At 37.9% G+C, this 26603-nt stretch overlaps 1 protein-coding gene across 5 annotated transcripts in view; it reads left to right on the top strand.

Moving 5' to 3' along the window:
• The window catches only part of WAPL (WAPL cohesin release factor), a 159698-nt gene that overhangs the window by 118433 nt on the left and 14662 nt on the right, over window positions 1-26603 (top strand). For 3 of the 5 annotated variants that reach the window (XM_054206911.1, XM_054206910.1, XM_054206912.1), the window contains 5 exons: window positions 12682-12777; window positions 15916-16068; window positions 16317-16453; window positions 18467-18578; window positions 23767-23994. In XM_054206911.1, coding sequence (XP_054062886.1) covers window positions 12682-12777; window positions 15916-16068; window positions 16317-16453; window positions 18467-18578; window positions 23767-23994 — 726 coding nt within the window. The remainder of the gene's footprint in view (window positions 1-12681; window positions 12778-15915; window positions 16069-16316; window positions 16454-18466; window positions 18579-23766; window positions 23995-26603) is intronic. The other 2 variants (XM_054206913.1, XM_054206914.1) reach the window with 2 other exon arrangements.

Below are 26603 nucleotides of genomic sequence, written 5' to 3'. Positions count from 1 at the left end.
TTAAAAAATTATTTTCCTTGGTTTTTTCCTAAAGAATTCTAATAATTAAATCACACTCTAAAATTTCTCATAAAGGTAGCTAATTACTTGTGTTGTATGATAGTTTCACTTGAAGTAATTTTTAAGAGTTTTTTTTTTGGTCTTCCGGAACCAGAAGATTTCTTTTCTCCCCAGCTGTGTTGATATATAATCATTTTCCATTTAAAAATGTGGATTTGTGGGTGGAGGAAGGAGGACAAATTTGTTTTATTTCTCAAAATGTGCAGGGGAATATTTTCATTTGGGAGAACACGTGACAAATAAGTACTGCCAGTCGTAATGCCCTTTTGAAAAGAAGTATTGCTGCTTCTTGCTTGGTGGCTTTGGGAGGAATGGGGAGCTCTTAGCTGCTAACTCTTGCCTCCAGAGTTTGAAGTTGGGCTATCGATAAGTGAGGAGGGTCTTTGCAGAACTGAAATAGTATTTCTTGAAGACGAGAGTTCCTCAGCTTCTGATTAAATAACTACTCTTTTTAAAGTCAGCTTCCTGTCAGTGAACATGTTACAGTAGACTGAGAAACGGAAGTACAGGGTATGTAAATTTAACGGTACTTTTTTTGCTGTATTTTTAAGCAGCATAAAACAGCTGTGGGTGTTCTGGTAAATATGGAAATTTTTTTTCATGATTAAATATTTATATGCTTTAAATACTATTCTGTAATAGCATTTTATGTGCTTCTTGTTTTTTATTCTCGCAGTACTTAAGGGTTCATATGAAAACTTTTAATTAACTTTGTATATATCGTGAAATTATGCAGGAAAAACCTTACAGCAATACCATACTGTATGAGACAATATGGTTTCAACTCTAGAAAATTCTCAGTTGGGAATAAACTTAATTCAAGTGGGAAAGGTGAGAATTAAGCAGCCTTTTTGACCCTGTAGTGATATAATGCATGTAGAGGTAGAAATTGCTGTAATTGCAAATCAGATTTTAAACTTTAATGTTCTCTAATCGTACGGCTGTTACATGGAGTTACTAAAAAAGCTTGTAAAGCTTGCTCTAATGGTAATTAGAGACACTATAATTATCTTCCTAAACTATAGATATAGACTCTTAATCCCAGTTGCATCTTAAGGGAATTTTCATTCTGGGAATGAAAAAATCTGAAAGGTATCAACCTGACCATAACTAAATGATCTAAAAAACTTATAATAAAAAAATATCTCTGAAACTTCTTCAGTGTCTCATCACCATTTTTTTTTCTCTTGTAAAAACTAGCAGATGCAGTATTAATTATTTTCTGCAAGGTGATGATGTTAGAGGTGTGGCACTTGGCATCACACTGACCTGAAAAGCAAACAGCTCTGTTACTCAGGAAGCAACAGGTGGTATTGTTAAACTTCAGTACATCCAAAAAGCTGAAATATTTTTTCCAGTTCATAGTCAGCAGGACTCTGGCCTGTGTTTGTGCTTTTGAAACCTGACCATTGTACTGAAGGTTAAAGTCCAGTTGTTGAAGCTTCGAGCACATGTGTAATACAAGACTACGGACGTTGACTTAGTGAATAACAGTGCTTCTAAAAACTGCTTTTAACATAATGAGTCTCACTGAAATCACTGGCTATTGACACACATAATAATGAGCATAAAAGTTGCAGTAGTATGTACATTATGATAGGTATGTAAAGTCTCAACCAGAATTCTGCTTTTAAGTGAATTAAGTCTCTTTATCCTGAGCCTGAGTTACAGGGGGAATATTATGTTCCATAGCAACATAATTATGTGCTTACAGTACATAAATATTGGCATTACTTGACTTGCAAATTATGGGTGTGAAGCATACATGAGTAACATCTGCAAAAGTTTGTTTGCAGCTGTTTACAATTTTAATTCAACTGGTTCAGTAACTCATGCTCTAGCACGTAAGTTTGGGAACTCTATGGGGCTGTGATGTGCCCACCTGCTTAGTGTGAGCCTAGTTCCCCTTCTGCAGATGAAACTAATTCTCAATCATCAGGCAAAAAACATTAAGGTATACAAGAAACTTTTTGTTGCTATGATCCGAATCTACTCAGACTGAAGGCTTGAAAATAGGGACCACAAAAATTATTTCCTGAGATTTCTTGGTCCTGCCCGTCTCACCACAGACTTGGGCTAGAGTCAGTGAGTGAGGACAATCAGTCTTTGTAGGAATACTCTGGAACAGTTCCCAGTGGTCTTATGCAAACTATGCATGCCTCTAAAAAGGAACCTGCAAAACAAACCCCAACTTACAAATGTAAGATAAAGAGAACTAGTCTATCCCCAAACTTATCTTTTGATTGATCAGTCCTAGAAGTCGATGGCTGTGCCTGGTGTTTTGTGCCAGATCTATACTGTCAGTTCAGCGTTTCTGTTATCCAGCGTGTCATTAAGGACCACTAGATCCTCTGAACTGCAAATTATCTGGGGCGACCCTCTGCTCTAAAGCTCAAAATGTATTGTAAAGAGTGACCTGCAACTCTGTGCTGATCGTAGTTCTGCCCATGGCCGCAGGAAGCCAGCCTAGACAAGGTGAATACTGATTACCTTTAAATACTCTGAGGGAAGAATGCAAATAGAGCTGCAAATTGTAATTAAAAGGTATGGGAGCCTTTCAGCTTTAAGGGGCCAGGGAGAGGGGGAGGACTATAATCCTTCTGTTAGTGCTCTTCAGTGCTGCTGAGACATATGGGAAGACTTAACTGTGTCACTTGAAGTGGGACAAAGGAGGTATAACAGAAAAAAACACTGACTCTCAAGTAGACATACCCCGAAGCAGGTATGTCTATACATACATACAGAACTCTCTATGTTCTGTTTTCTCAATGTATTATAACATTTCAAGGTATTAGATGAGTGCTGTATCAGGATTATTATTTTTTCTGTGCCTTAGAATAGGTGAACTTTAGAAATGAGTCTTTTGGAATTAATTTTTTAGATGTTGATATTTTTTGTGCTGAGTATATTTCGTAAAGACTTCCATGGTAGTTTGACAGAATGCAATTTAGCACCTATAAAAGACTGACATTTTCTTGAGAGGGTAAAACATATACTTTTTATGATTGGTAACGTGAGGAAGATAGTACTCACTGCATGGACAGCCTACATTGGTGATTTCATGGACTGTTGTTCAAACTAAAAAGTAAACTGAATGCTAGTCCATTGCTTAATGACTTCTGACCAGTTAAAATTTGTGCATTTCCCTTAACTACTCACTTTTGCAATGAAAATTAAATGTTTATGAACAAATTTAAACTACCTTAAATATTTTTTTCTTCTTTTCTTGTCTTGCTATGCCTGGAGAAGTTTGTCTAAACTCACTTGTTGAGGTCTTAGCTCTACAAAACCTGTCTGTTTTGTGACTCTCTATACATTTCCCCACATGTACACAGTGAATGGAAAGAACCACCTCTTTGCCACACTCAACTACTGGAGCATGGAGTTTCCCGTGCAAAGCACTTCTTTGTTTTTAACGGTGGCATTGCTTGAAAGTTATTCCACTAGTGTGGAATGCATTTGTCAGGAAAAGATGAGATCTTCTTATATTATGCATTAAAAAAAAAAAAAAAAACTAAAAAAACCACAAAAAAAACCCAAACCAACCAAACAAATAAACAAAAAAAAACCCCAACCTGCTGTAAGGACTGGTTTTGTATGAAAAAAACCCAAAAAAATCCTGACAGAAGTATTTGGTGAATCTGCCTTTGCTGTCCTTTTGCTCCACGTGCTCACTCCTGTTTCCTTGCTCCTTCAGTTTCCCAAGACTGTGTATTGAACTAAATTGAGTAGACCATCTGTCTTTAAAAAAATTAACCCACTAAAAGGAAACATTTAACATAAATCTCAGTCCGATTCACTGGGAGACTGTAAACAATTGTATCCACTCAGTTGAGGGAACCCAAGAAGAGAGATTAAGTCGTCTTAACCTGGTTAAGTCAACATTGCAACTGAGAAATGCTCGCTAAACACAGCCGGCGTTAGCAGGATTACATGCATTACTTTGATCAAGTGACATTAATAGAGTTAGTCATGACAGTAGTGTTGAATACATCAATGAAATCATTGCTGAATTCAGATGTGGCTTAGCCAACAGAATGCTTCCGAACTCTGTATCAAAGTTAAAAACTTGATCCAGTCGTAACCTTCTAACTACTTACTGCTTTTCGTGGTTTTTTTCAAGTTTTACGAATAACTGCTGTGTTTTGTGCCCAAGAAGGTAAACAAATGTGTGCAAGATTTCAAACTGTGAGTTTTGGACATATCAATTACTACTGTGTGAAGCACTAATTTTCAGTTATCAAATGCTGAACCAGAAAAAAAACATTTTTTTTTCTTCTGTGTGACTTCAGTTTGATCTGCAACTAGTCCATAATTCATTATTTAATTGCATCTTTCTTGTCCCGTAGGCAGGTGTTTTTTCCACAAGTATGTTGTTTTCATTGAGTTGCCGTATTCCTGTTATAAATTTTAGGAACTGTGAGAAACTGTCAATCCTTGAAAATAAAGCTTACTTGTCATCCTGTTGTTCCTAATAGGATTTGCTGTAACACGAGTTTAAGGGTATAACCTATGAGATCTTTTACAGGTTGACGTGAGCTTTTTCCACTGGTGCTTCGTGCTGACTGGAAGAAGCTATAAATATCAGCTTGAAACAAATGCTGCGTCTAAGTTTACTTGAAGTCCAAGATGAAATACTTGTACCTGATCTTTAGAAGTGTTTTGAAATTGAAGAAGTACGAAACCATGCATGGCTCTTGGTTTGACTGAGTAATCTTATGGCTAATATGACAATGACGTGTGCGTGGGAGGGGAAAGAAACTAGGCTGCGCTGTGATCTGTAGTTTTCCACTTAGCTTGCATTATACTTTACAGTAGATGTTTATCAAAGACATCCTGCAAATAACATTTCTTTTTGCTTGCCTGCAGATGAATCTGCATCTCCCCAAATTAAACTTTGAAATTTATTATTTTATTTTTCTAAGATTTAATGTGGGTGAAGATTAATCTATCGTCAGTGCACAACCTCTGGTGGTTTTGGTTAATTATTTTACCATAGCTTATTTTAAGTAAATAGTCCTGGAAAAGCAGCAGTCAAAGCGTAATTCTAAAGTTTTACTCTATCAGTTGTAGCCCTTTCCATATATTTAATGGTAGGATCAGAGTAGACTGGTCAGAACTAATTTTAAAAAGAACTGCTTGTCTTTTATCTTGCATAACCTTTAGGAAAAGAGTGTCCTACCAAAAGAGTGAACAGTTACAACAAAGCATTTTTTCAGTGGTATGAAACTGCTGATACTGCACACATTGAGCTGCTATTTGCATCATGATTTAGGTTGTCAAAATTGCATATTTTTTTTTATTAGTTGACATTTGCTATTTTGACTCTGTTGAGGAGTTGAGCTGAATTTTGACAATCAAAATATTCTGTGAAATCTCTGGCTCGTATCGGTTTAGCACTAATCCAGCAGTCTGTCTCATCAGCACTTTGACAAACAGTGGTGGTTGGATCTGACAACCTGTGACAGCATGTTGCTGCTTCTGCAGTGCATTCCTTTTGTGTACTGGTTGGTGCTTCTGGCAGATGGTCTGCCCAGTCCTGAACTGAAGTGGGTTTTGTGGGGTTTTTCTGTCCAAAAACTATTTGTTGGAATGATGTACAAGAGATGAGCTGTTCTAAGTGCTAACCAATTATAAACAGCGTGTATATTTTAAGCAACTTTCATATTGCTGGAATAAAAATGAATTTTAGAAAAAGATAAAAGATGGTAAAGGGTGAGACTAAATCTGTTTCTTAAATAGTTGATTTGTTAAAAACCAGAGCTTCGTATTGATACGATTATTTCCCTTAACCTTTGCAAACTCAGATTCTTGGGTAAGCATTACTTATTTAATACTTCCTAGTATTAAATACTAGGATACTAAATAATATTACTAAATAATAGAATACTAGGCTTCCTGGTGCTTACCATTTAGGGATATTTTCTTCTTCTGTTATTACTGTAAATAGACCAAAACCAATTCTTAATTTTTAAGTTAGTAAACAGGATACCAATCAGGACTGGCAGGTTTTTAGATTAGTCACCTAATTTGAAGTAGCCATTGTAATTTTACTGAATTGAATTGGGGCATAACACTTTGAAGCCATCTCAGAGTGAAAGCAAATGCCAAGAGTTGGTCTGTTAACTTCAAGATAATCGTTTGCTGATCAAGATTATTTTCTTCCCACTCCTTCCTATGAAACCCTGGTGAAGAAGGGTGTGTTCTGGTACATGCTGAGCTGAGATGCTTCCGCCAGGCGAAACTGCTTCCTCGTCTGTGCTCCATATGCAACTGTTAGGTAGAACTGTGGTAGCAAAGTTATTGGAAGTGCATTTTTTCTCCTGTGCGGTGTCAAGAAAGATGTTACCAGTTGAGCCAGAGCTTTGCCCTGAGAAAGGTAGGGATGCCAAGTGCAACCTGAGGGGAACAGGCCAAGTCCTCATAGAGGCAAGAGGAACAAATGAAAAATAAGCGTGGAAATCCTTCTCTCCTTGTGTGTACTTACGCTTTTCAAGAAGTAGAGAAATCCAGTTGAATGGAAAATGTTTAATGTCACAGTGGAAAATGTGTTTTATACTTCCAGCTCCTACTGGTATTAACTCCTAGGTTAAAAGCAAAGATGCACTGAAACATTTTGAAAACAGATTTTCTCTTGCATCTTCGCATTCCCCCTCTCCCACCCATCAGTTGTGTAGTTCCCAGTAATTAACTCAGTGTTTTAGTAATTAGGCAATGCAGGATAACTGTGTAGGATAAATGTTACATTGCACAAGGCCTCAGTCCTGTAGAAAGTTCTAAAACAGGAAAAACACTCAAAGAGATTAAAATATACCAGATTCATTTGCCAGTAGGAGCTTAATTTAGATGTAGATTGGTATGCAAAACTGTCTTCACAGCTCCCATGTACTGTGTGAGTGGGGCTGGTTCCCCCCGCTCTGTCTGTGACTTTCTGTGCATTAGATCATGGTGCACGAGCACATCTTGAGAGTGGAGCAGTTGGTGTTGAGAGCCCAGTGTCCCCATTATACACATCCAGAGGTTTTTACTTTGAATTAGCCTTATTCTGATCTGCTTTAGGGGATGCCCAGTCACAGCTGGCGTGAGGTGGGTGCTCGCTGGAAGAGCATCTCCAAGTTTAGTTTCATCAGAACGAAATGAGGTGAGCGTACTCTGGGACTCGGTGATGCCAGCCACAGTGTCGTAACTGAGGACACTGGGGAGATTTCTTTGAAAAATGTTTCACTGATCCAGATGGAAACGCTTATGTGGGTGTGCACGCGCACGCACCCCAACCATATGACCTTTGGAATTTCATTGCTGTTGCAATTTCGTAAGGCTTTCTTGTTAGTAGATTGATACACTTTGAGTAGTTTAGGATTAATGGGGGGCGATGTGGGGGTGTGTGTCTCTCTCTCTCTCTCTCTGCCTTTATGTAGCAACAAAGAGGGCAGGAATTTTGTCTAACAATTTTTACTAGGATGTGTTTGTGCCAGTACAGTTACTTGCAGGCAGATGCAGGTTTACCCCTTCTCTTGATTGAAGTGATATGTTTCCAGTATTGCGGTGATATAAACTATTGTACCCTGTCCCTTTTAATTAGACTTAAGATAGGTTGCAGGCCAAATTAGTAGCCATAACCATATGGCTTCTGCTTCTGGGCTGACCAGTTTTGAGCACATTCGGTGTAAGCAGCATACAGAACACCTTTGGTTAGTTCTGTTAAAGAACGAATCTCATGCTTATCAAACTGTCCTGTTTCTTCAAGGGAAATTTTCATCCTTCACTTGGATGTTTGACCATCGTCTTGTTCTGCCCTGTCGGCCTCCTTTTGAGCTTTGAGGAAGAAAAAACGTTTTGCAGTTCTTCAGAAGTCTGATGCAAGAAAAGCTTCAATGACATTTTTTTTGCCCCCTGCTCATCGTGTTGTCCGCTGCTGATAGTCTTCAACCTTGTCTGACTAACCACTTGTTATCTAGCTGTGTGTGTGCATAATGTTTTTTGAGTACTGCATTAAATGGTATAGCAGCCCACGATTAAGTGGTCTGTGGCACCCAGAGGTGATTTATTGGCACTAATCTGCTACTGTGATCCAAATAATGGAGAGTCAGTTCATATTTTGAACGCTGAATAAATGATTTCTGTTTGCTTCTGTTTTTTTAACTGCTTTTGAAAACTGGTCTCTTACCTGGAGTCCAAATTAACCTTTTTTTTAATATACACATGGCTCAGCTTGTGCTGAATTGATATTCCATCTTCCTGTTTTGAAGCGTAATTTCTTTTTCTTTGCCATGAATGGATGTTCATTCCTTTCCCTTTTCAAGAGAAACAGTCCATTATGACTAGTTCTGCGCTGCATAGCACACTTGCTATCTTTTTCCCATTCAAACTGAGAGATGCAGGACAGAGTAGTATTCTTAATGATGATGAATACTGAGTGGTAAATAATCATACGTTTTGGTTCATTGGGGTTTTTTTGGAACTTGTAGTTTTGACAAGCGTCTGGTGTACAGTCTTACTGAATGCCCTTCAGCTATAAATGATGCATTTATCAGGATAGCTGTTAAAAATGGCTTTGGGTTTTCTTTTGCTGTTGTCTGCTACCTTGGAAAGCATTCTTGCCTGCAAATAGCTGCTGGCTTTCTTGTTTTGCTAGTATTTTCAGCATGACTCGTGTCGCTGGCTCTTATTTTCTGCTATTCTTGTATCTATGAATGGCAAGCAGTGCCGCATCAGTATATGCGGAGTGCCAGCTCTTAAAAATTTCAGCTTTGAAGCTTTCAGGGATGGGAGGTTAAGCATGACCCATGGTTTGTGCCATTTGGAGATGATCTTATAAAACTGACAGCCCTGTGCATTTTGTAAAATTCCTGGCATTCGTTCTGGTTTTACATCTCGGCTCACCCCTCAGAGCCACATGCGGAGTCCCACAGTACAGTATGCTTTATACCCTCACTGGAATATTTGCACTCTTTCAGACGTCTGTCTGTGTGTAAACAGCTGTCAGTTCTATACATGTGAAAAAAGGAGATTCTTCTGCTATTCAGCAGAAGCTCTTACAGCTGATTAATATTGCAGAACTTATTTGCCTTAAGAACACAGAATTCAAAGGAGTGATGTACTTCCACTTGCATCTATTCTAAGTTAATCTTGAGAGGAAGAATTCTTAAAGAAAAGTCTGCGTTATTTGAATAATTGCAAGGTTGTCTTGTCTTTAAGAGAAAGGAAGCCAGTTTCTTAAATTACTGCTGCTTAAATATCAGCATTGCTGCTTCAGGGAAGCTTGTTGTCACAAGCATTTGAGTTGCCTTAAGAAAAACCCACCAAAACCACCCAAACAAACAAACCCGCTTGCTTTTGTGATCAAGCCCTTCTGAAAAGTCTTTGTTCACTGGCATTCATTTGATCTTTGAGACTTTTCCTGCCTTCAGTTCTGTCACACAGTAATCTAAAGTGAGTCTACACGCTGCTTACTCATTGATCAGCATTGGTGCAGTTTCTCTGCAATTGTTTTGAAAATTCATCTTTGTTTTTTGTGGCAAGGGAAAATGTGAAGGTTGTTTCAAAAGGTTGTAAAAGAGGGATGTATTTGCCGTGTCCGTGTGAGTTTTAAGAGAGGCTCCAAAGTCTCTGCATAATGTGGTAGAACTGATTAGATGGTATTTCATTGGAAAGCAGTGCTGAATTTTTGCAGGTGTGTTTGGTGGTTGAGCTGCGTGGCACCAGTGTGAGACAGGATACTGGACCAGACAGTAGGGATGCTGGGGAGCAGTGTCTACTGCCTAATGAAATATTCCTGGGAAGGCATGGAGTCCCAGGTGAAATTACTTTGATCGAAAAGTGGGAGATATGACAAGGGATAGTGGCTAAAACTAACCTTCCATAGGTATTTGAGGTTTTCGGTAATTGCCATTTTCAGTTACAGTTTAGGTTCTGTTTCAAGAGAGCTATTAAATGAAGACATTTTCATTTCTCAAAACAGACATTTATTGGTGGCATTACTTGATTTCTTACATAAAATGCGGCTTTCTTCTATATTGCATTGGTAGTGCCTAAGCAAGCTGTAAAGTGCCTTGTCACAAAACACTTTGGGATTCCATAACTTTTGATTTAGTAAGGGATTAAGGAAAATCAGGGAAGAAAAGCCCGTTTTTTGACTTGTTAACTAAAAAGGATGCCATCTCTGACTCGGGAAGCCTCTGAGCACTGAGTATTTAATCTAACGCCCAGGTGGGGCACGGGCAGGGGCTTTGTGTAGCGGGGCCACGAGTATGGCGTGCTCTTCCCGTGAACTTGATAAACATGGGGGTGCTGCAGCATCAGCAGAGCCTGCCTTGCTCTGTGCCCGCGTTGTTCCCAGCTCAGAGAAGGCATGAGTCTAGGCTCTTGCCGTGTGGGTTGCGGCTCCCCGCAGCGTCTCCCCGTGGGGTGCGCTGAGCCCCACACCACTCTTAGGGAGACCTGAAAAGCTTCTGCACAGCGTGGAGCTCCCAGACAGGAAATTCGGGAATGTTTATAATATTTGTATCCTTTAAGCGGGGATAGAATACTATTGGAGACTATAACTGAGATTTGGGACTGTTAATAAAGAATATCCCCTGTTCCTAGCATGTGTGGCAGCGGTAATGCAGTGCGCTGCTGTCACAGTTGTAGTGCTTAAGCTTCCCTGCAAGGTTTAGAAGAATTATGCATCAGCTGAAACTGATACTAAATATATGCTGTACTTTCATGCTGGTTACTTCATAGGGCCTGTTATTTTCTTGAATTATCCTGTATACCAGGATATGGCACCCAGAAACTTATAGCTTCTCTTCCCAGTAATAAGTATGCACGGAGGTAATCTGTGGAACAGTTGTGAGTAATTCAAGAAAAAAAATTGAGCATCGAGAAAATACTCAGTGGTTCTTTTCCATTGGAGACATTTGTGAAACATGTGTCTTTCATGATTAAAAAAGCATCTTTGTTCATCACAAACCCTGAGTCACATTCTGGTTAAGAATTTGCTACTCATAAATGTATAGGAGAAAAGAGAGTTAACTTTTTAACAATTTTGTCAGCAATTAATTTTTTTCATATGACATGATCTTCCTATTTGTGGACAGAGATGTCTTCTCGTAACTGTAGCAGCATGAACTTAAAACTGGTTTCTCAGTTTAACTTTTTGACCTTGGTGAGATTGTCAGGAAATTGGGCAAATTAGTGTTTCTGTTACTTGGGAAAGTTAAAAAGTGAAATTATCAAAAACCTTATTTTGGTATTCCTGTGTGCGGCAATGGTGGCCACGTGTGGCTGCTGAAGGACTTTGTGTGTCTGTCATCTGAAAATGTATTGTTTCAAAGAGCTTCCTTGGAAAACAGATAAAACTGTTAAGACGATGGTCATTGCATACTTGTTGCTGAATGGTACATGAGCACTGCTTTAAAAAAATAATTAAAAAATCCAACTAAGTTAAGTTTCTTATGACCACATCAAAGCTCGCTGTAGGAGAGAAAGAGGCTTTTCTCTTGTCTGGAAACTGAAATGATTTAGTGCTTGACGGGTCTTTTGGGCTCTGAAAACATAGCTGAGGCTTTCATTCTGCTAATATTCTTTGAAGTTTTGTTAGTCAGGGCTTTCCCTTCTTGTAGAGAATGTAAGGAGGCAGCACAGTAGAGTTTTAACAACAGTAATACAGAAACTCTTGAATTACAAAATCTACTTTCCAGCTTTTAAAGTGCCAAAACCTTCCTACACTCCACAGAATGGTATTCAATCCATAGCTGGTACTGCTGGTTTGCTGCGCATCGCCCCTCTGTGGGCTGTACTTCAGCCACTACCTGTTTTAAACAGTTGATGTGTTATATTTTGACAAAAAATTATTTTTAATGCCCAACTTCCTTTTTTTTCTTTTAATATAGGTATTTTTTTTTCCACATTTAAAATGCTGTAGAAGTGTGTGTGAGGAGATATGTAGTTACACATTTTACACAATATATGGCATGTTGCAAAACTCTAATGGTACATTAGTCTGAGGTATTACTATGTAATTAGATTGGTAAACTTGGTCTTTGCTTCCTCTAAGAATTATATTGTATTTCCCAAAAATTCAAGGACAGTAAATCTTGATGAGTTTTGATTTGCCTTCACACATTTTTCAGCAGGAAGGAAAAAAAAGGCTTCTTAATTTATTAATACAGATTAAGGCATTTCATTTGAGTGTTTTCTGTTCCTCCAAGCATAAAAGCCTGTATCAGTTCTACGTTTTGATTCTAAACTAGCCATATTTTCTACTGACGTGGTGTTTGCTAATGTATCAGGGTTTTTTCCATAGCTGTGTGGTTTTCTCTATAGGCGGATTGCAGACCTTTTGTCTTTGAATAAATTTAAAAAGTAGAAAACCTGAAAAATTCTTCAAATACATGTATATCATGTTTTTTGCCATTTGAATGGGTCCATATGTCTTTAAAACTATCAAATGCTTCAAAGTCTTTCGGGTTTTCTAATTTATACGATACTGAGAACTGGTGTTGCTGGGAAGACAGAAAGGGGGAAAATGAAGCTCATCTTCCTTGTTTGGCTACATTATTGCTGCAGTGTTTTTTGAACTACATAGTGACTACTGGTAGATTTGCTCAAAAAATAACTTTTATTTTTATCTCTTAGTCTCCCACAAAAGCTGTATATAATGCTAGACACTGGAACCAGCCAGAATCAGAGGCCCTGCCAGCACCACCGGCTTTGAAAACTCCCAGTGTCCCAGTAAGTAGACAGTTTGTTTCTTCTCAAGTTTAGTAAATCTCCTTTTAAGATTCACTGATATTTTTTTAAAACACAAGTTCTTGATATCTGGTAATGTCACAGTAATTCAGAATGAAATCCACTTTGTGATGTGAGCCATTGGGTATTTGATAAGAAAGAAATTGTCAGTGGAAATACTCTAGAAGGGGATCTTCCATATCTTTTCAATATATAGATACAAAAAATACTTCAGTCAAGTTATGTTCCCTAATCTGCTGAAGTTAAGCTTTCTAACAATGGACTCCACTTCATCTTCTGTGAGAACCCCTAGGATTAACTTCCCATAGAAATCAGCAAGTTGCAGGTCAAAAAGGAAAAACTTAAGAAGAGATTTTTAATTTCTTTTTCCTTTCTAATGGAGTAAAGTGTTGTGAATTTCTGACTCGAGTCTTTAGACACTATGAAAGAAACAAAATTTTCTGTATACAGCCAGAAATGCTAATATGAACATATTGGATATAAACATGTCTGCAAAAAGTAGATAAGAGGTGAAAACAGTTCTTGAAGTAACTTGTTTTTTCAAAAACCAGTGATTGTTCCAAGGCCTAAGGTAATTGTTTAACTTTTTTGAGACTCTGAGAATCCAGTGTCTTGGGCTTATATATGTGTAAAAGTTGTTAGCGATTATGCTAAGAGAGCCTCATACATTGTCAGTAAACTTTATTTCGTTTGGTACCTTGCTTAGACTGCATGCCTGAGAACAGAAAATCAGAAAGTAGATATTTTTGCAGTGATAAGTCTTCAGCTTTTGTTGTTGTCACCAGTTTTAGGGGGTTTTCTCCATTGGTTTGTTGTTGTTTTCTTTTTTAATTCCACCTCTGTGTGTGTTGTGATACTAGCTCCTCTCTGATTTATGGTTGGTTTTGGTGGCATCCTCACAGTACTGTTAGCAGCCTGCCTTCACATTTAACTGCATTGCCTGGAAAATGCAGGTGACAGAACAACCATTACCACTAGTGTTTGAGGAGAGAGCAGAAATTTCAGTCCTGGGTTTCTCCTAATCCCCTTTCTCAATTTAAATTACGTGCATTTGTACTGAAGCTTTTGTTGCTTACTGAATCTTTGTATTGATACTGATTTTTGTGAAGTACTCTGATAGCTGACTTAAAGGCAGATTTTGTCTGAGTCGTCTCAGACACACTTTGAATATATCCTCTTCAGGCTAGGAAAATGTCTGGATCATTCATATTCAGACAAACCATTTTGTCTTCTGTCAGACTTCCCACTTTGTAACTGGAACCATCAAAATATTAATTCAGGAATATGGCAGGGGTTTGGCTGAACAAACCGGTCAGGGGAATTTGTATCTGCTCCTCTTGTTAAGATGTACAGCTGAAGTTACTTCAGTCGCTTTTTTTAACCTTGATTTATGTGTGTATGATTAAGAGTTACAAGATAAATGAGCCTCGATCCAAATGTTCAGTGGTAATCCCTGCACAGGTGATCCTGTCTCTTTAATTTCACTAGGATTTTGTTACCTGAAGATCTGGATAAATTTGTCTTAGGTTTATGGTGAGAAACACGTAGCATGTGAACTGCTTATGCCAAGTACTCTTTCTTCTGGCCTCTCCAAGATCCCTTGGAATTTGCTTTGAAGGGGAAGCCATTAACCAAGACTTGGATGAGATACTTCAGTGGATCTCCTGTATTCACAGACTGATAAGATCAGACTCCTCTGCAGTATGTGCTCTAAACCAGCTCTTCAGGGTGGTTTATTGGCATTTTGCCACTGGAGCCTAAGTGAGCAAATACTGAAGTGCTGCACGCTGATAGAGGCAGCGTGTAAAGAATAATCCATTAATATAGCAGGTTCTTTTGGCTTATATTTTGACCGTCAATGTACAATGCACAAGAAGGTGCTCTTAAAGTGTCCCCTGGAGTCAATTAATGCATCCTCTATAGCCTGCATATTAATTCTATTTTTTTCAGTTATGCTTTAAAAAAATTCTCATTTTTCTATGTAAGGAAACTAAGTACATGATGTTACTTAGACATTGAGGGTGAGTAAATGACCACTGGCATTGGCCTTGTATGTTTAGAATTTGGCATTTGGAGGTCTCTTGCCTGTATGCCTTACTTTGTGTAGTTTGTCTTCACATCTGAATTTGTGCTAAAGAAGTAATCTGAAGATAAACTGACGCTTAAGCTTATTAGTAGCCTCAAACGAATACAGAGGAGTAGGTTGAGGAGAAACCTGTAATACTTGCCTGAGATGGCTGGAAACTTGTCAGTAGTTATTCTAGATCTAATATCAAATTCTCTGCTACCTGTTGTAAGTTCAGAATAGGTTTTGCTGTATTTCATGCTATAATATGTTCCTGAAATATTAAAAACACAAATACGAATAAGGCCAGCGTATGAAGAATACCATGAATTGCCAAGAGCATACTCTGCCTGTTTGAGACACGCACCATGGCTCTGTTACTTCTCTGAGTGTCAGTTTTTTACGGTGCTACATATATTGGTAGTCCTCTACCTACAGGCAAAAACCAGTTAGGAGTATCAGGTTGGACAGGTGGGTTCTCTGAGAGCTACGCCCTGAGTACAGTAGCTGGGGAGCCTCCAGTAGAGGTGAGGGCAACAGGCACAAAGTTTTTCAGTTTGGGCTGTGTTGAGACAGTGGCTGCTCAATGCTGTGCCCGTATCCAGACCAGTACTTAATGATGGATCAGCGTAGCAACCAACTCAGTCAATCCTGGAAGCTCCAGTGTAAAGGGGTAAGATACTTGTAAGTATCAACAAATAATAATTGTTTTTAAACACTGAGCTGGGTTGGTTTACTTACCCTAAAGCTTAAGGAACCAGTGTAAAGGACTTTTTTTCCCCCTTTTTTTAGTTTTGGAATTCCACTGGAGCTTTCCTGACTACTTAGAACTGGGTTTTGTATTTAAAAATGCATATAATTTCTGAGATCTTTTTTTTTTTCAAGAGTAGGTACTTTATCACACAGCTTAGGTACCTCTTGGTAGAGTAAGGCAAGGACTAAATGGTCCCAAAATGTGAGTTTGACAATTGCACACCTGTACTGTTTCCTGATGTATTTAGTGTATGTTTACATGCTCAAAACATCTGCCCATTTTAGCACTTTCTTATTAATAGGTAAGGCTATCTTCAAAGGAGGCAATTCATAAAGATGATGGAGTTTTTAAGGCTCCTGCACCACCTCCCAAAGTGATAAAAACTGTGACAATACCTACTCAGCCCTATCAAGAGATAGTAACTGCATTGAAATGTAGGAAAGAAGACAAAGAAGTAAGTATTCTTAACAAATTTTTAAGATAAAGAATTATTGGTAATCCTAAATACTGAAGGAACAGCGTCAAAATGAGATCTGACTTTCCTATTAAATATAATATTTTTATCTAAATAGTTGAATGGCCTTTGTTAACTTCTTAATGTTTCCTTGCACTCAAAACTGAGTAGTTTTTAAACTGTACTTGTTAAGGTTATAATCAATCCCAAGAGCAACTTACCTAGGTCAAAATATTTGTCTCTTCCAGTTATACACTGTTGTTCAGCATGTAAAGCACTTCAATGATGTAGTGGAATTTGGTGAAAATCAAGAGTTCACAGATGATATTGAGTACTTGCTAAGTGGATTGAAGAGCAATCAGCCCCTAAACACACGTTGCCTTAGGTAAGATACCGTAATATAAAACACTGAACTTACATTTAAAAGAGATACAGAATTAAATATTCATCCACGAAGCGCCCATGCTTTAAATCGTCGTTTGGGTAGTTACCTGGCACTTCTGCTATAAAGGATAACATTTGAAAATAATCACCAAGGTGATATATTGTGAATAATCAAAAGTAGTGTGCCTAGGAAGGTGAAATAAAAAAATTGTACAGTAAGAGGCATCTTCAACACGCTTGTTTTCCTTGCTATAAGTTAAAAAGAAAACATAAATAACTTTTCTTTGTTTAGTGCAATCTTATGTGCAATGTCTGTTCTGTTTTTAATGCAAAATTCAATTCTAAAATAAAACCCCTAAGACTGGAAAGTTTGGTGGCTATAATCTAGAACTAATGTGATATTGAGATACTGTTTAACTCCAGCCACCTGTTGAAAAATAACCAAGCTAGTGTCCACTGGGAGTATTGTGGCTTCGATGTTAATTGGAAGGTTCCCTGAGTTGTCTTGAACTACTCGTTGCACTCTTAATAAGTTACACATTATTGCACAGTTAGTATTAAAAATGTTAGTCTTGTTTTGAAGGCGTTTATGACTTAATATTGGTGTCCATTCCCTGGACGTAAAAGTAATTAGAATGATGTTCTGTAGCCATGTAATAATTACTTTTTTTAATACTTCTAAATTTTCCTTTCTGTTTAGCAAAACTAAAATGGTAGAGAAGGAAAAATCTGAATCCACAGAGACAGGTGATGAGCACGCTTTACTTGAGATTTAACTGTGGATGAGAAAAAGCTTTATATGCTTTTAAGAGAGCTGTTTTAAAAATTTATTCTTCATGTTCCTCAAAAACTACCAATGCATATTGTTGCTGAAGTATAAACGCAAGAAATCTATTATCCAGTTTGTACATGCATTATGATAAGAATAAATTAATACCATAATGGCAGTTTAGGAGTGTTTTTCATATTGAGTGCAGTTAATTTGCTCCTATGGCAAGCTTCCGAAGATCTTAAACTGACTTTTTTACTTTCCAAATTTATATCATGGAATGTAACTTGTATAAACACCATAAAAATTTTTTCTTTCAGTTAACAAATTAAAAGAAAAGTATTTTTCCAAAGGAAATCAATGTGTAAGGATAGGAATAGACGTAAAAGAATCAGAAACTGGTAGGTAAGCTCTAACTGGTGCTGCTGTGATCAGAGACAGAAAGACCGCTTGTATTTTTAAATGCCATACCATATGAATCTTTTATAATAAGATTCCTCACTAGTCATGGAAGACTTGATTGCAGAATTGGTCATACATTACTCCATATTTAAAAGCAATATATTTTTAATAGTCGACACGTTGGGCTGTGCTAGAAATGGCAGACAGCTTGCTAATAAAACCTAGGAGAAGGATTCTGCTTTTAAAATAGAACTGTTATGCTGATCACTGATTAGATTAATATATTTGTCAGATTTTTCCTGAAATCTATAGTGTTTCCATCAACCATAAATGCAGCAATAAATATTAAAAATGTTTGGTTTTTTGTAAAAGTATTGTCAGGCATAAGCGGGACTAATCAGTCAATTAGATACATAACTATTAGATAGCAATGGAAGCTCACATTATAATTTCTGATAATGCCTTGATCCGTAACAAGCTCTCCCATGCCCCTAAATCAGAGCTTCATGCTTAATCCATCAACATTTTCATTTCAATTTAACTATTTGAAATTATTTCAACTTTTGTTGGAAAGAAGCAAGTTCAGGGTACCATTTCAAATGATGTCTTTAGCCAACCTTAAAATAAAGCAAGACATACTTTGGTGCTGGTAAGCAGCTGTTGAGTAACATGCTGCTCTGTTCACCAATTACAAACTTGCCATGTACAAATTTTAGAAGAAACATCCCAACAGAGTTTGTCAGGGCCTGAGGTATGTGGTCAGTCATGTTTTGTAGACTTGATTATCTGCCTTTTTTGTAAACGTGTTCATTTTAGTTCTAACCCAGGATTAATTTTCTCTAGTGTAATCAGCTTGGCGACAAAGTGCGCCATGCCCAGCTTCCGAATGCATCTGAGAGCACATGGGATGGTAGCTATGGTTTTCAAAACACTGGATGATTCCCAACACCATCAGGTATGGATACATTGTGGATTTCGTTAAAGTTTGATGGTACCTGTCTACTTTGTATGAATCTTGTGCGCTTGGAATTTAAGGCCAACCATCCTGATCTGAGAGCAGTGGCTCCGTTTTAGAACTCTAGGGTGAAAACAAGAATAAGAGCACCTGCCTTCCAATGACAAATTCCCTTTCCACTGTTCATGTGCTTCTGGGTTTGGAAACTCTTTTTAAAAATCATTCAAGCTTTTTAAAAAAACTGCCTGTGCCTTGGATTGCTGTTTTATATCTACTCTTAAGCTTTTTTAATAGCTTTATTGTTGTATTTATAATTTTCTTCAAATAAAATACATTTGAAAGGAATCCTTTCTCCTTGTAATTAAAGATGGCTTTAAGTGCTCATCTCCAGACTTGCTTGTATGTGAATTATCACCTTTTCTGTAGCTGTTGTGGGGGCGTTTTCATGTCCTGCACTTGTCTCCTTGAGCAGTGCTGTAGTTGCAGCCAGGGGATGCCTCGAGTGCGTGCAGTGTGCTATGATAAATCTAGGAAAGGTGAATTTTAACTACGTATGGTAACATGACCTGAGAGTTAAAAACTGGAACACTTTGGGTTTTCCGTATCAACGTTACAAGTCCAGTGCAGCCGTAACAGAAAACGCTTCTTGCAGGTGATACTATCTTCCCAGTGGCTGGAAACGGTGGCTCTGTGGGGTATCCCTTCAGGTGTTGTTACAAAAGCTGAACACAGGAAACGTTACCTGAAGTGGGTCATAGATACGTATATCCAGTCAGGTTTATTACTTTTATTTAATAGCTCTAGAAGAACAACATACAATGCAGAAGGAAACTTTGCACACACAGAAATAGACATTTAAGAGGTTGTATTTGACATCTTACCATGGGTGAGGGGAAAAAGCTGTAGAGCTTTAAGTAACTAATTTAGAATCATGGCTTATTTTCCATCTCACTCACAAATTAGCAATGGCTAACTGTAAAATAAAACATAGGAATCGGGGACAACTACAGTTCCCTGGAAAGCCTACAAGCTTGCTGGGTGTATTTTTGGCTGTCTTTTAACAGTTACCAGTATTCCTTCATTTTCAAAAGAACTAGCACATACAGTTCAAAAGGAAATTGCATGCTATTATTAGCCTGCAGTAACAAAAAGCATTGATTATATTCACTATTTTCAGTATATTTGATGAAACGATCCCTTTTGTCAGAGAAGGGAAAAAAAAAAAGGTAGTTAATGTTTTAATATAGTTACAATGCATTCTTGGTACAGGTTATATAGTATTATAAAATTCCTGATTTATCAAACTACTATTAATAAATGCTAAAATATATGCTTTAACTACTGACAGTATATACTTCAACAGTGACCTTCTCTGTATAAGCTTCCTGGCTTTTTATGCTACCCTTTCATTCACCAATTATTTCACTAAAACTTGAACTTGTTCAAAATGAATAGAATTTTCTCCACGAAAACTCAGTGCAAAGTAACTCAAGAATAATAAATCACACTAGGCTTTGCTTGAATGGCTCACAACCATTTAAGATGGACTGGGGGGGGAAAAAAATACAATTATTAATATTCTTTTAAAAGTATTTTGGAGATGGGAAAATTGCCACAATGACGTTGCTAATAGAAACAAACATGAGCATAAACTGCATTCATTGTGGTGATACAGTGGAATAGCCTGAGAAAGTAGGGGATTTTTACATTTCCATAAGAATATAAAATAGCAGTTGCAGAGGTATTTTTTTTCGCCAGCAAGGAAAACAAAATAACCAGTTACCTTACTGAGCTCTGCCCCAAAATATTTACATGAAAATATCTTGTCCTACCCAATTTTTTTTGCAGATTTGTCTTTAAGTTTCAGTTTTTAGCTGATTTTTTTCTCCTCAGCTATGCTCTAAAGGTTTGGGAGTATTAATTTTTAAAACAAAAACTATATTTTCATTATAGCTGTCAGTAGTTAAGCACAGAAATGTGGTTTTGTAATGTCTTCAGCATGTGAATAATTAAAAAAAAAACTGCATTAAATGTAGTGCTGAACCCTAGAAAACCACCATCTGTTCCCACAAACTGGGGTATAAATAGAACAAGCAAGGGAAGACAAGGATGAGAGTGGGTGTAAATGGTCTCCGTTTTTGGAGTGTATGTTCAATTGGGATGTTTCCTTGAATTCTGTAGAAGTATGGAGTGCAACTCCATAGTTAGATATGCCATACAATTTCTGTCTAGAGCAAGTTCTATTTATTTTACTTTCCTCTCCACGTTTGTTTGGAAGCAGAATGTGTTTGAAGCTTCTTGAGGGACAGAACAGGAGAAAAAAAGCCCACCCCAAAACCCAGTTTTGCCACTGCAATCCATAAGGGTGGGATTTTGTACGTTTGATTGGCTTCTTTGGTTGGTGGTTTGTTGGGGTTGGTTTATGTTGGGGTTTTTTTTTTTAGGATATTTATAAAAAAATAGTTGTACTGACAATTTTTCCCTCATTCTCAACTCAGGATTCTGTGTATGGTAGGGCATGAGAGAGCTTTCAGACAATGCGGTTAACTGGTTTTAATGCTTACACAAGATCAGAGCAAAATGTAGAGTTGTTATATTCAAGATTAAAGCAATTTGCCTATAGAGATGAAGAAAAACGTGTTTTAGAAAACCCCTGTCACTGGCAGCATGTAGCTGAAGCAGGTTTGTTCTACATTGTAAGCACGATTCACATTTGGGATCCTTACTTCTGCAGCATCGGTATTTTTGTGTTGCACATTTGGAGGCTTATTGGCCTGATTGCCTTCTGCGTACATGCTGGTGCAGGAACCTAGTTCTCGTCACACATGCCTACTCCCCTCCTTTTTGCTTTTCCAGCGCTCCACCTGCAGCCCAAAACCTTCTGTACAATGTTGTACTCCCCTGCTTGGGTCTCTTCTGATCACACTTAAGTATCATAAAACCTGGGTGGAAGGTCTGAAGAGAAGTGTTGGCAGAGCTGATGCGGAGGGAGAGCCATTGCTCTCTGCCTAATGGGAAGCTGGTTGGATCGCAAAGAAGGGAGCCTGGGACAGGCATGGTCTTGGTACAGGGGTTTACAAAGTGAGTGTGATTGCCCTTACAGACTTTGGAGTATCTGTAAAGTATTTTTGAGCAGGGATTTAAGAACAGCCTCTGACTTTTTGAAATGCCTTCGTGTTGGCAGCAGAGATCATAAATTCAGCTGTTTCCCTCTGTTAACTGCAGCATTATTTCTAGTTGATAGAAACTCCTTTGGGCGTTAAGCATTTTATTTTTTTTTACCAGGAAGCTCACCTAGATAAAGCTGGTCACAAGAAAGTAGTTCTTCATAGATACTGCTTTATTTGGTCCCACATTGTCTGAACCAGTTAGTGGCGAACCTTTGGTTTCTGCAGAACGCAGGTGCTCCTGTGTCCTGTTTTAATAACTGCCATTCTGAATGAACAGAGTCATCTTCCAAGAACCTGAAATTTCTTACAGTTTAAACCAGTTGCAAGTAAATCCAGAGTAAACAATTTCTATAATTACAAAGATAAAATTGCAAGGTTTATTGGAGAAAGTTAATTGAAATTAAGGGAAAACAATGTATATACCCTGTCTATATAGACAAGCCACGTAGATTGCTTTCTGCCTTACATCTGGCAAGGCTGGAGTAGTGATAGTCACAGCTAAGATTTTTAATTTTATTTTTTTTAACCAAGTCTGTATCTCAAGGTTGCTTTCATGAAAAGAGATGTAGATTTGGAAACTCGTGCTTCCTTCCTTCAGTATTCCAAATGCATCTTTGGTAGTTAGTCAGATTAAAGCCTTTATTCACCTGAGGGTTTCCTTGGCTCAGACAGGAAGGAGTTTAACAGAGCTTTTGATAGGCTGTCAGCTGCCTAATCCTGTTTTGGAAATGCTGATGCTGCTTAGTATGACCAGGTACGATTATTACTTCGTTCTAAAATAAACAGAAGCAGCTAATGATTGCTTTGGTGGTTGGCTGAACTCTAAACAACATGTTAATCTGCTATGACACAGAAATTCTGCTTTTTCCTGTTCGGCTGTGCAACATTCACATCTTGGAATTAGTTTGTCTCCATTTTTAATTTACTCTATACCAAAAAAATTGGAATAGATGCATGCAGCATGTTGACTCTTGAGAGTTGAACTCAGTAAGACAGACACATACCCCACATGCTCCCAGCTCTTCTTTCCTCCATGTATCATCAAAGGTTTCTGAAAGTATTGTGCCCGGCACAACTCTGTTCTCCGTGAACATTTCTCTTCTACCATAGCTTGGAGCTCACCTGGACAGATGGGTCTCTTGGTGCACGTGCTGTATTCACCAGCACAAGGGACAGATAGCTTTGCTCTGATCTTCTTGACTGTCATTTGTCCTTTCTGACAGTCACCTTCTCCCTTTGCTTTTCTGGATCTTCCTGAAGATTAAATTTAATTCCTTCTTGAAGAAGGATTAAGTATTCTTTTGCCAGTACGAGGTCGCTATACACCAATTCTGTGTAAGATAGGGGTGTTCAAGATAGTAACATTTGCTTGGTAGGGACTGATGGGCACGAGGCAGGGGGGAAGCTGGTTTGTACTCTGGCTGTTTCCAAAAAGCAGAATTCCCCATGAAATTAAATGTGTTTATGCTGGAAAGGTTTGGGTAAACTATTGACTGAGAGACCTGCTTGGCAGAATCGGAATGTATCTCACCAGGCTTTTTTTTTTTTTTTTTTTTGCCCTTCACATGCAAACACTGTCCCACGATCTCTGTATTTTCTGGTGCTGTCACCAGCTTATCCCATCAAACCAGAATGTTCACCTATCTTGCCATGTACCCTGTGCTTTTTCACTTTGTTTCCCTGCCATCTGTCTCTTCTATAATACAGTGTTACTGGAGTTACCGTTTCTTATTCTGTCTGCAGCACCAAGTCCCTTAAAAATAGAAAACCCTGCTTTTCTACTAGGGCTTTGTAAATGTATTAAGTGATTTATGTCTCAGTTGTATTGGTCAGGAGAATGCATTAGTAACTGGCCAGAAGTAATTGATGTACAACAGGAAGTACTCACGTGAGTAGATTGGGACCTGCCAGGCTTTTCCTTTCGTAAATATTCAGCTTGTTTATTAAAAATTGTAAAAGGTCTGCCTAACAGGCTTACTAAAAATAACTCTTTTCTTTCTCTCTTCTCCCAACCCAAGAATTTGTCCCTTTGTACAGCAGCTCTAATGTACATCCTGAGTAGAGATCGTTTGAACATGGATTTAGACAGAGCTAGTCTAGATCTGATGATACGGCTTTTGGAATTGGAACAAGATGCTTCTTCTGCCAAGCTGCTGAATGAAAAAGACATGAATAAAATTAAGGAAAAAATTCGGAGACTGTGTGAAACTGTTCACAACAAACACCTTGATCTCGAAAACATCACGGTGGGTATCACGCTTTTATTTGAAAGCCTTGGCAGTAGTGGAACGCTTAGTAAAATGGAACTTGTAAGCATCATCCTTAATCTCATATCTCCCAGCTAAGGAGCGTGACATTTTGTCTACCTTCTATGTATATATTACTTCTCTGCAAGTATTTTCTTCTTTAAATTTTAAATTCGCTTTCTAAAAGGCTGTTAGTGCGATAAAGTTATGTTCTTCAGCTGTTTGATTTGCCATTTGCTCCTGCTAAGGGCAGCAATTAAAAACAAGTAATGCTTTAAATAACCATATGTTTAAAGACCACGTTTAGATTATTTGACTGTTTCTTTGCCTAAATTTTAACCAATATAGATTCCCAAACAATAAGGGTTCTTACATGGGAATAAGAGTATTGTGTGTTAAATTGACAATGTGGTGCTGGTTATCCCATGAAAAAAAAATAAAAAACTGTCCTACAGAAACTGGTTTCTCTCTGCCCAAAGTGTGGTGGCAGATCTGTTGACTACCACAAATGTGGATGAATTGTTTTTCCTTCCTTTCTCAAACATACTTGTTTTTTATGAATGTATCTTCAGCTGCAACAGAGTGAACTGGTTTTGTTTAAAAATAAATTTGACCATGGTTTGATGGTCAATTGAAAAGCTTGAAAAATAAAGGGTAAGTTGCAAGTCTTCTTAAAAGAGTGTATTTAAAGAATTGATGACAGATTGACTAGATGAGTGGTCATAGATGGCAAAAATTAGTAATGTGTTTTTGCTTTCACCATATTTCAGTATAACAGATGTTAGTATGATCTTAATTTTTTTTAACATCTTGTAATACATTCTTTTAATGTTTTAAAAGTCCTTATTCGGTTTTTGCCATTTTTCATGTAATACTTGTGCCCAACAGGAGAAGCTTCTGATTTATTGTTTATGAAGTGAGCCTTTTAGAGCTTTATCTCTGCAAGGAATGTTTCAACTCCTGCCAGTAACCTGAAGATTGTATTCCATTTTAGGTTAGATTAAAAGATTATATGCCTTCTTGAGCTGGTATTTTCTTTTGCTGTTTTTGTGACTTTTTTGTTGCTTTAGGAAGGGTTTGGTCTGTTTTTTTTCCCCAAAATTCTAGCTATGGCACAGATAGCTGAATTGGTATGAAAAGTCAGTATCACGTAGCAGTAGAAAGAGTTGAATTTGGGGGGAGGAAGATAATATCGATGACATTCTTAACCTTGGTAATCAGTTTGTGGTGACAAAGGAGAATTGTTTCAGACTTTCAGTTTTAGGCTTGTTTCCTACAACCCTACGAAACGTGCAGGCAGGGGGCTCGTATTAATTTTCTGGCCTTTGAAATCTACAAAGGGAGAATGAATTTGAGATTATTCTCTGCACTTTTGGCTTACTCTCTGAATTCATGTGATACAATCTCAAGATACCAAGACAGGATGAAATTAGTTCCCTAGGTGGTGATCAGCCAGGAATCTGGGACTAGTTCCTAGCTAGGAAGCTAGGACTTGGTATAATCAGTGTTTTACTTCAGTGCTGTTTTGGCAGCGAAGGCAGCTGACGTAGCTCCCAGTCTGTCAGTGCCAGGCTATCTTTTGGACTATAAAATGTAAGACAGCTCCCTTTATTAAGCGTGGAACAGCCGGTACAGGTTCCTCATTGCTGAAGCATCCAACCACGCAGACCACTGTCTCCTATTTGAGCTTTTCTGGTATTCGTAAACGGATGGCCTGATGCTTTTTTATGAACGGTAATTCTGTTCTTGTGTTTTCCTAGGCACAGGTTTTAAAGGGAGAGGATACATTACAAGGGACTCTGTCTTACGAGGAAGTTGTCCATCATCAGTAAAGAGTAATATTATCTCAGGCCATCAGTTTCAGCTGGTTGTTTTTATTTTTTTGAGGTGTCTCTATTTTTTAAAATCATGTCGAGCTGTTGTTGTGAATGTGTGGAATACTGTAGTACCTCACAGATGGAAACTGGTTCCCTCCCAGCTGTACCATCCAGAAGCAGAGACTATATAGTGTTTAGAGAATATATGCAAGCCAAATGAAATGATTAGGTTCTCTTCCAATTTATGATAGTAGCAATGGTAAGTTGAGACAATAACAAACTTCATATGTGGGAGATAAAGTTGCTTTCACGTAGGTCTCTGTCATGAGATGTAATAAGTAATCCCTGGTTTGTACCAGATGACAGGCAGAAAATGCTAACAAAAGTGCAAATCTTCTGGGGGCAAAGAAAAGATCTGTGCTTTTTTCAGACTCAGACATACCCGCTGAGAAACAGAAGGATTGCAGCAGATGTTTTGATAACTTGAGTTTGTGCCTAACCAAGTTACACCTTTGGTTTTTTGAATCTTACACGGATCAAACGAAGATGATCAATAGTGCCTGTCTTTCCACAGACAATGTTGTTTGTGTCACTGTCTAGAAGTTAGATCGGACTAATTTTTGAGTACTCAAACAGGTATCAAAGGGTTCTGTTTTCTAGACTGCGATAAAAATGAAAAATGTAAATGCAGAAACTGAAACGGAGTTCTCTGTGGGTTGAATTTGTGCCAGGTTTTTTTGCTGGCTTGGAAGAAGATAAAACCTTGAAGAACTTTAGCCTTCGTGTTAGCAA

This window comes from Rissa tridactyla, chromosome 6 (assembly GCF_028500815.1).
Source record: "Rissa tridactyla isolate bRisTri1 chromosome 6, bRisTri1.patW.cur.20221130, whole genome shotgun sequence".
NCBI classification, from domain to species: domain Eukaryota; kingdom Metazoa; phylum Chordata; class Aves; order Charadriiformes; family Laridae; genus Rissa; species Rissa tridactyla.
The sequence above is the reverse complement of the archived record's forward strand: the minus strand, read 5'-3'. Positions and strand labels throughout refer to the sequence as shown.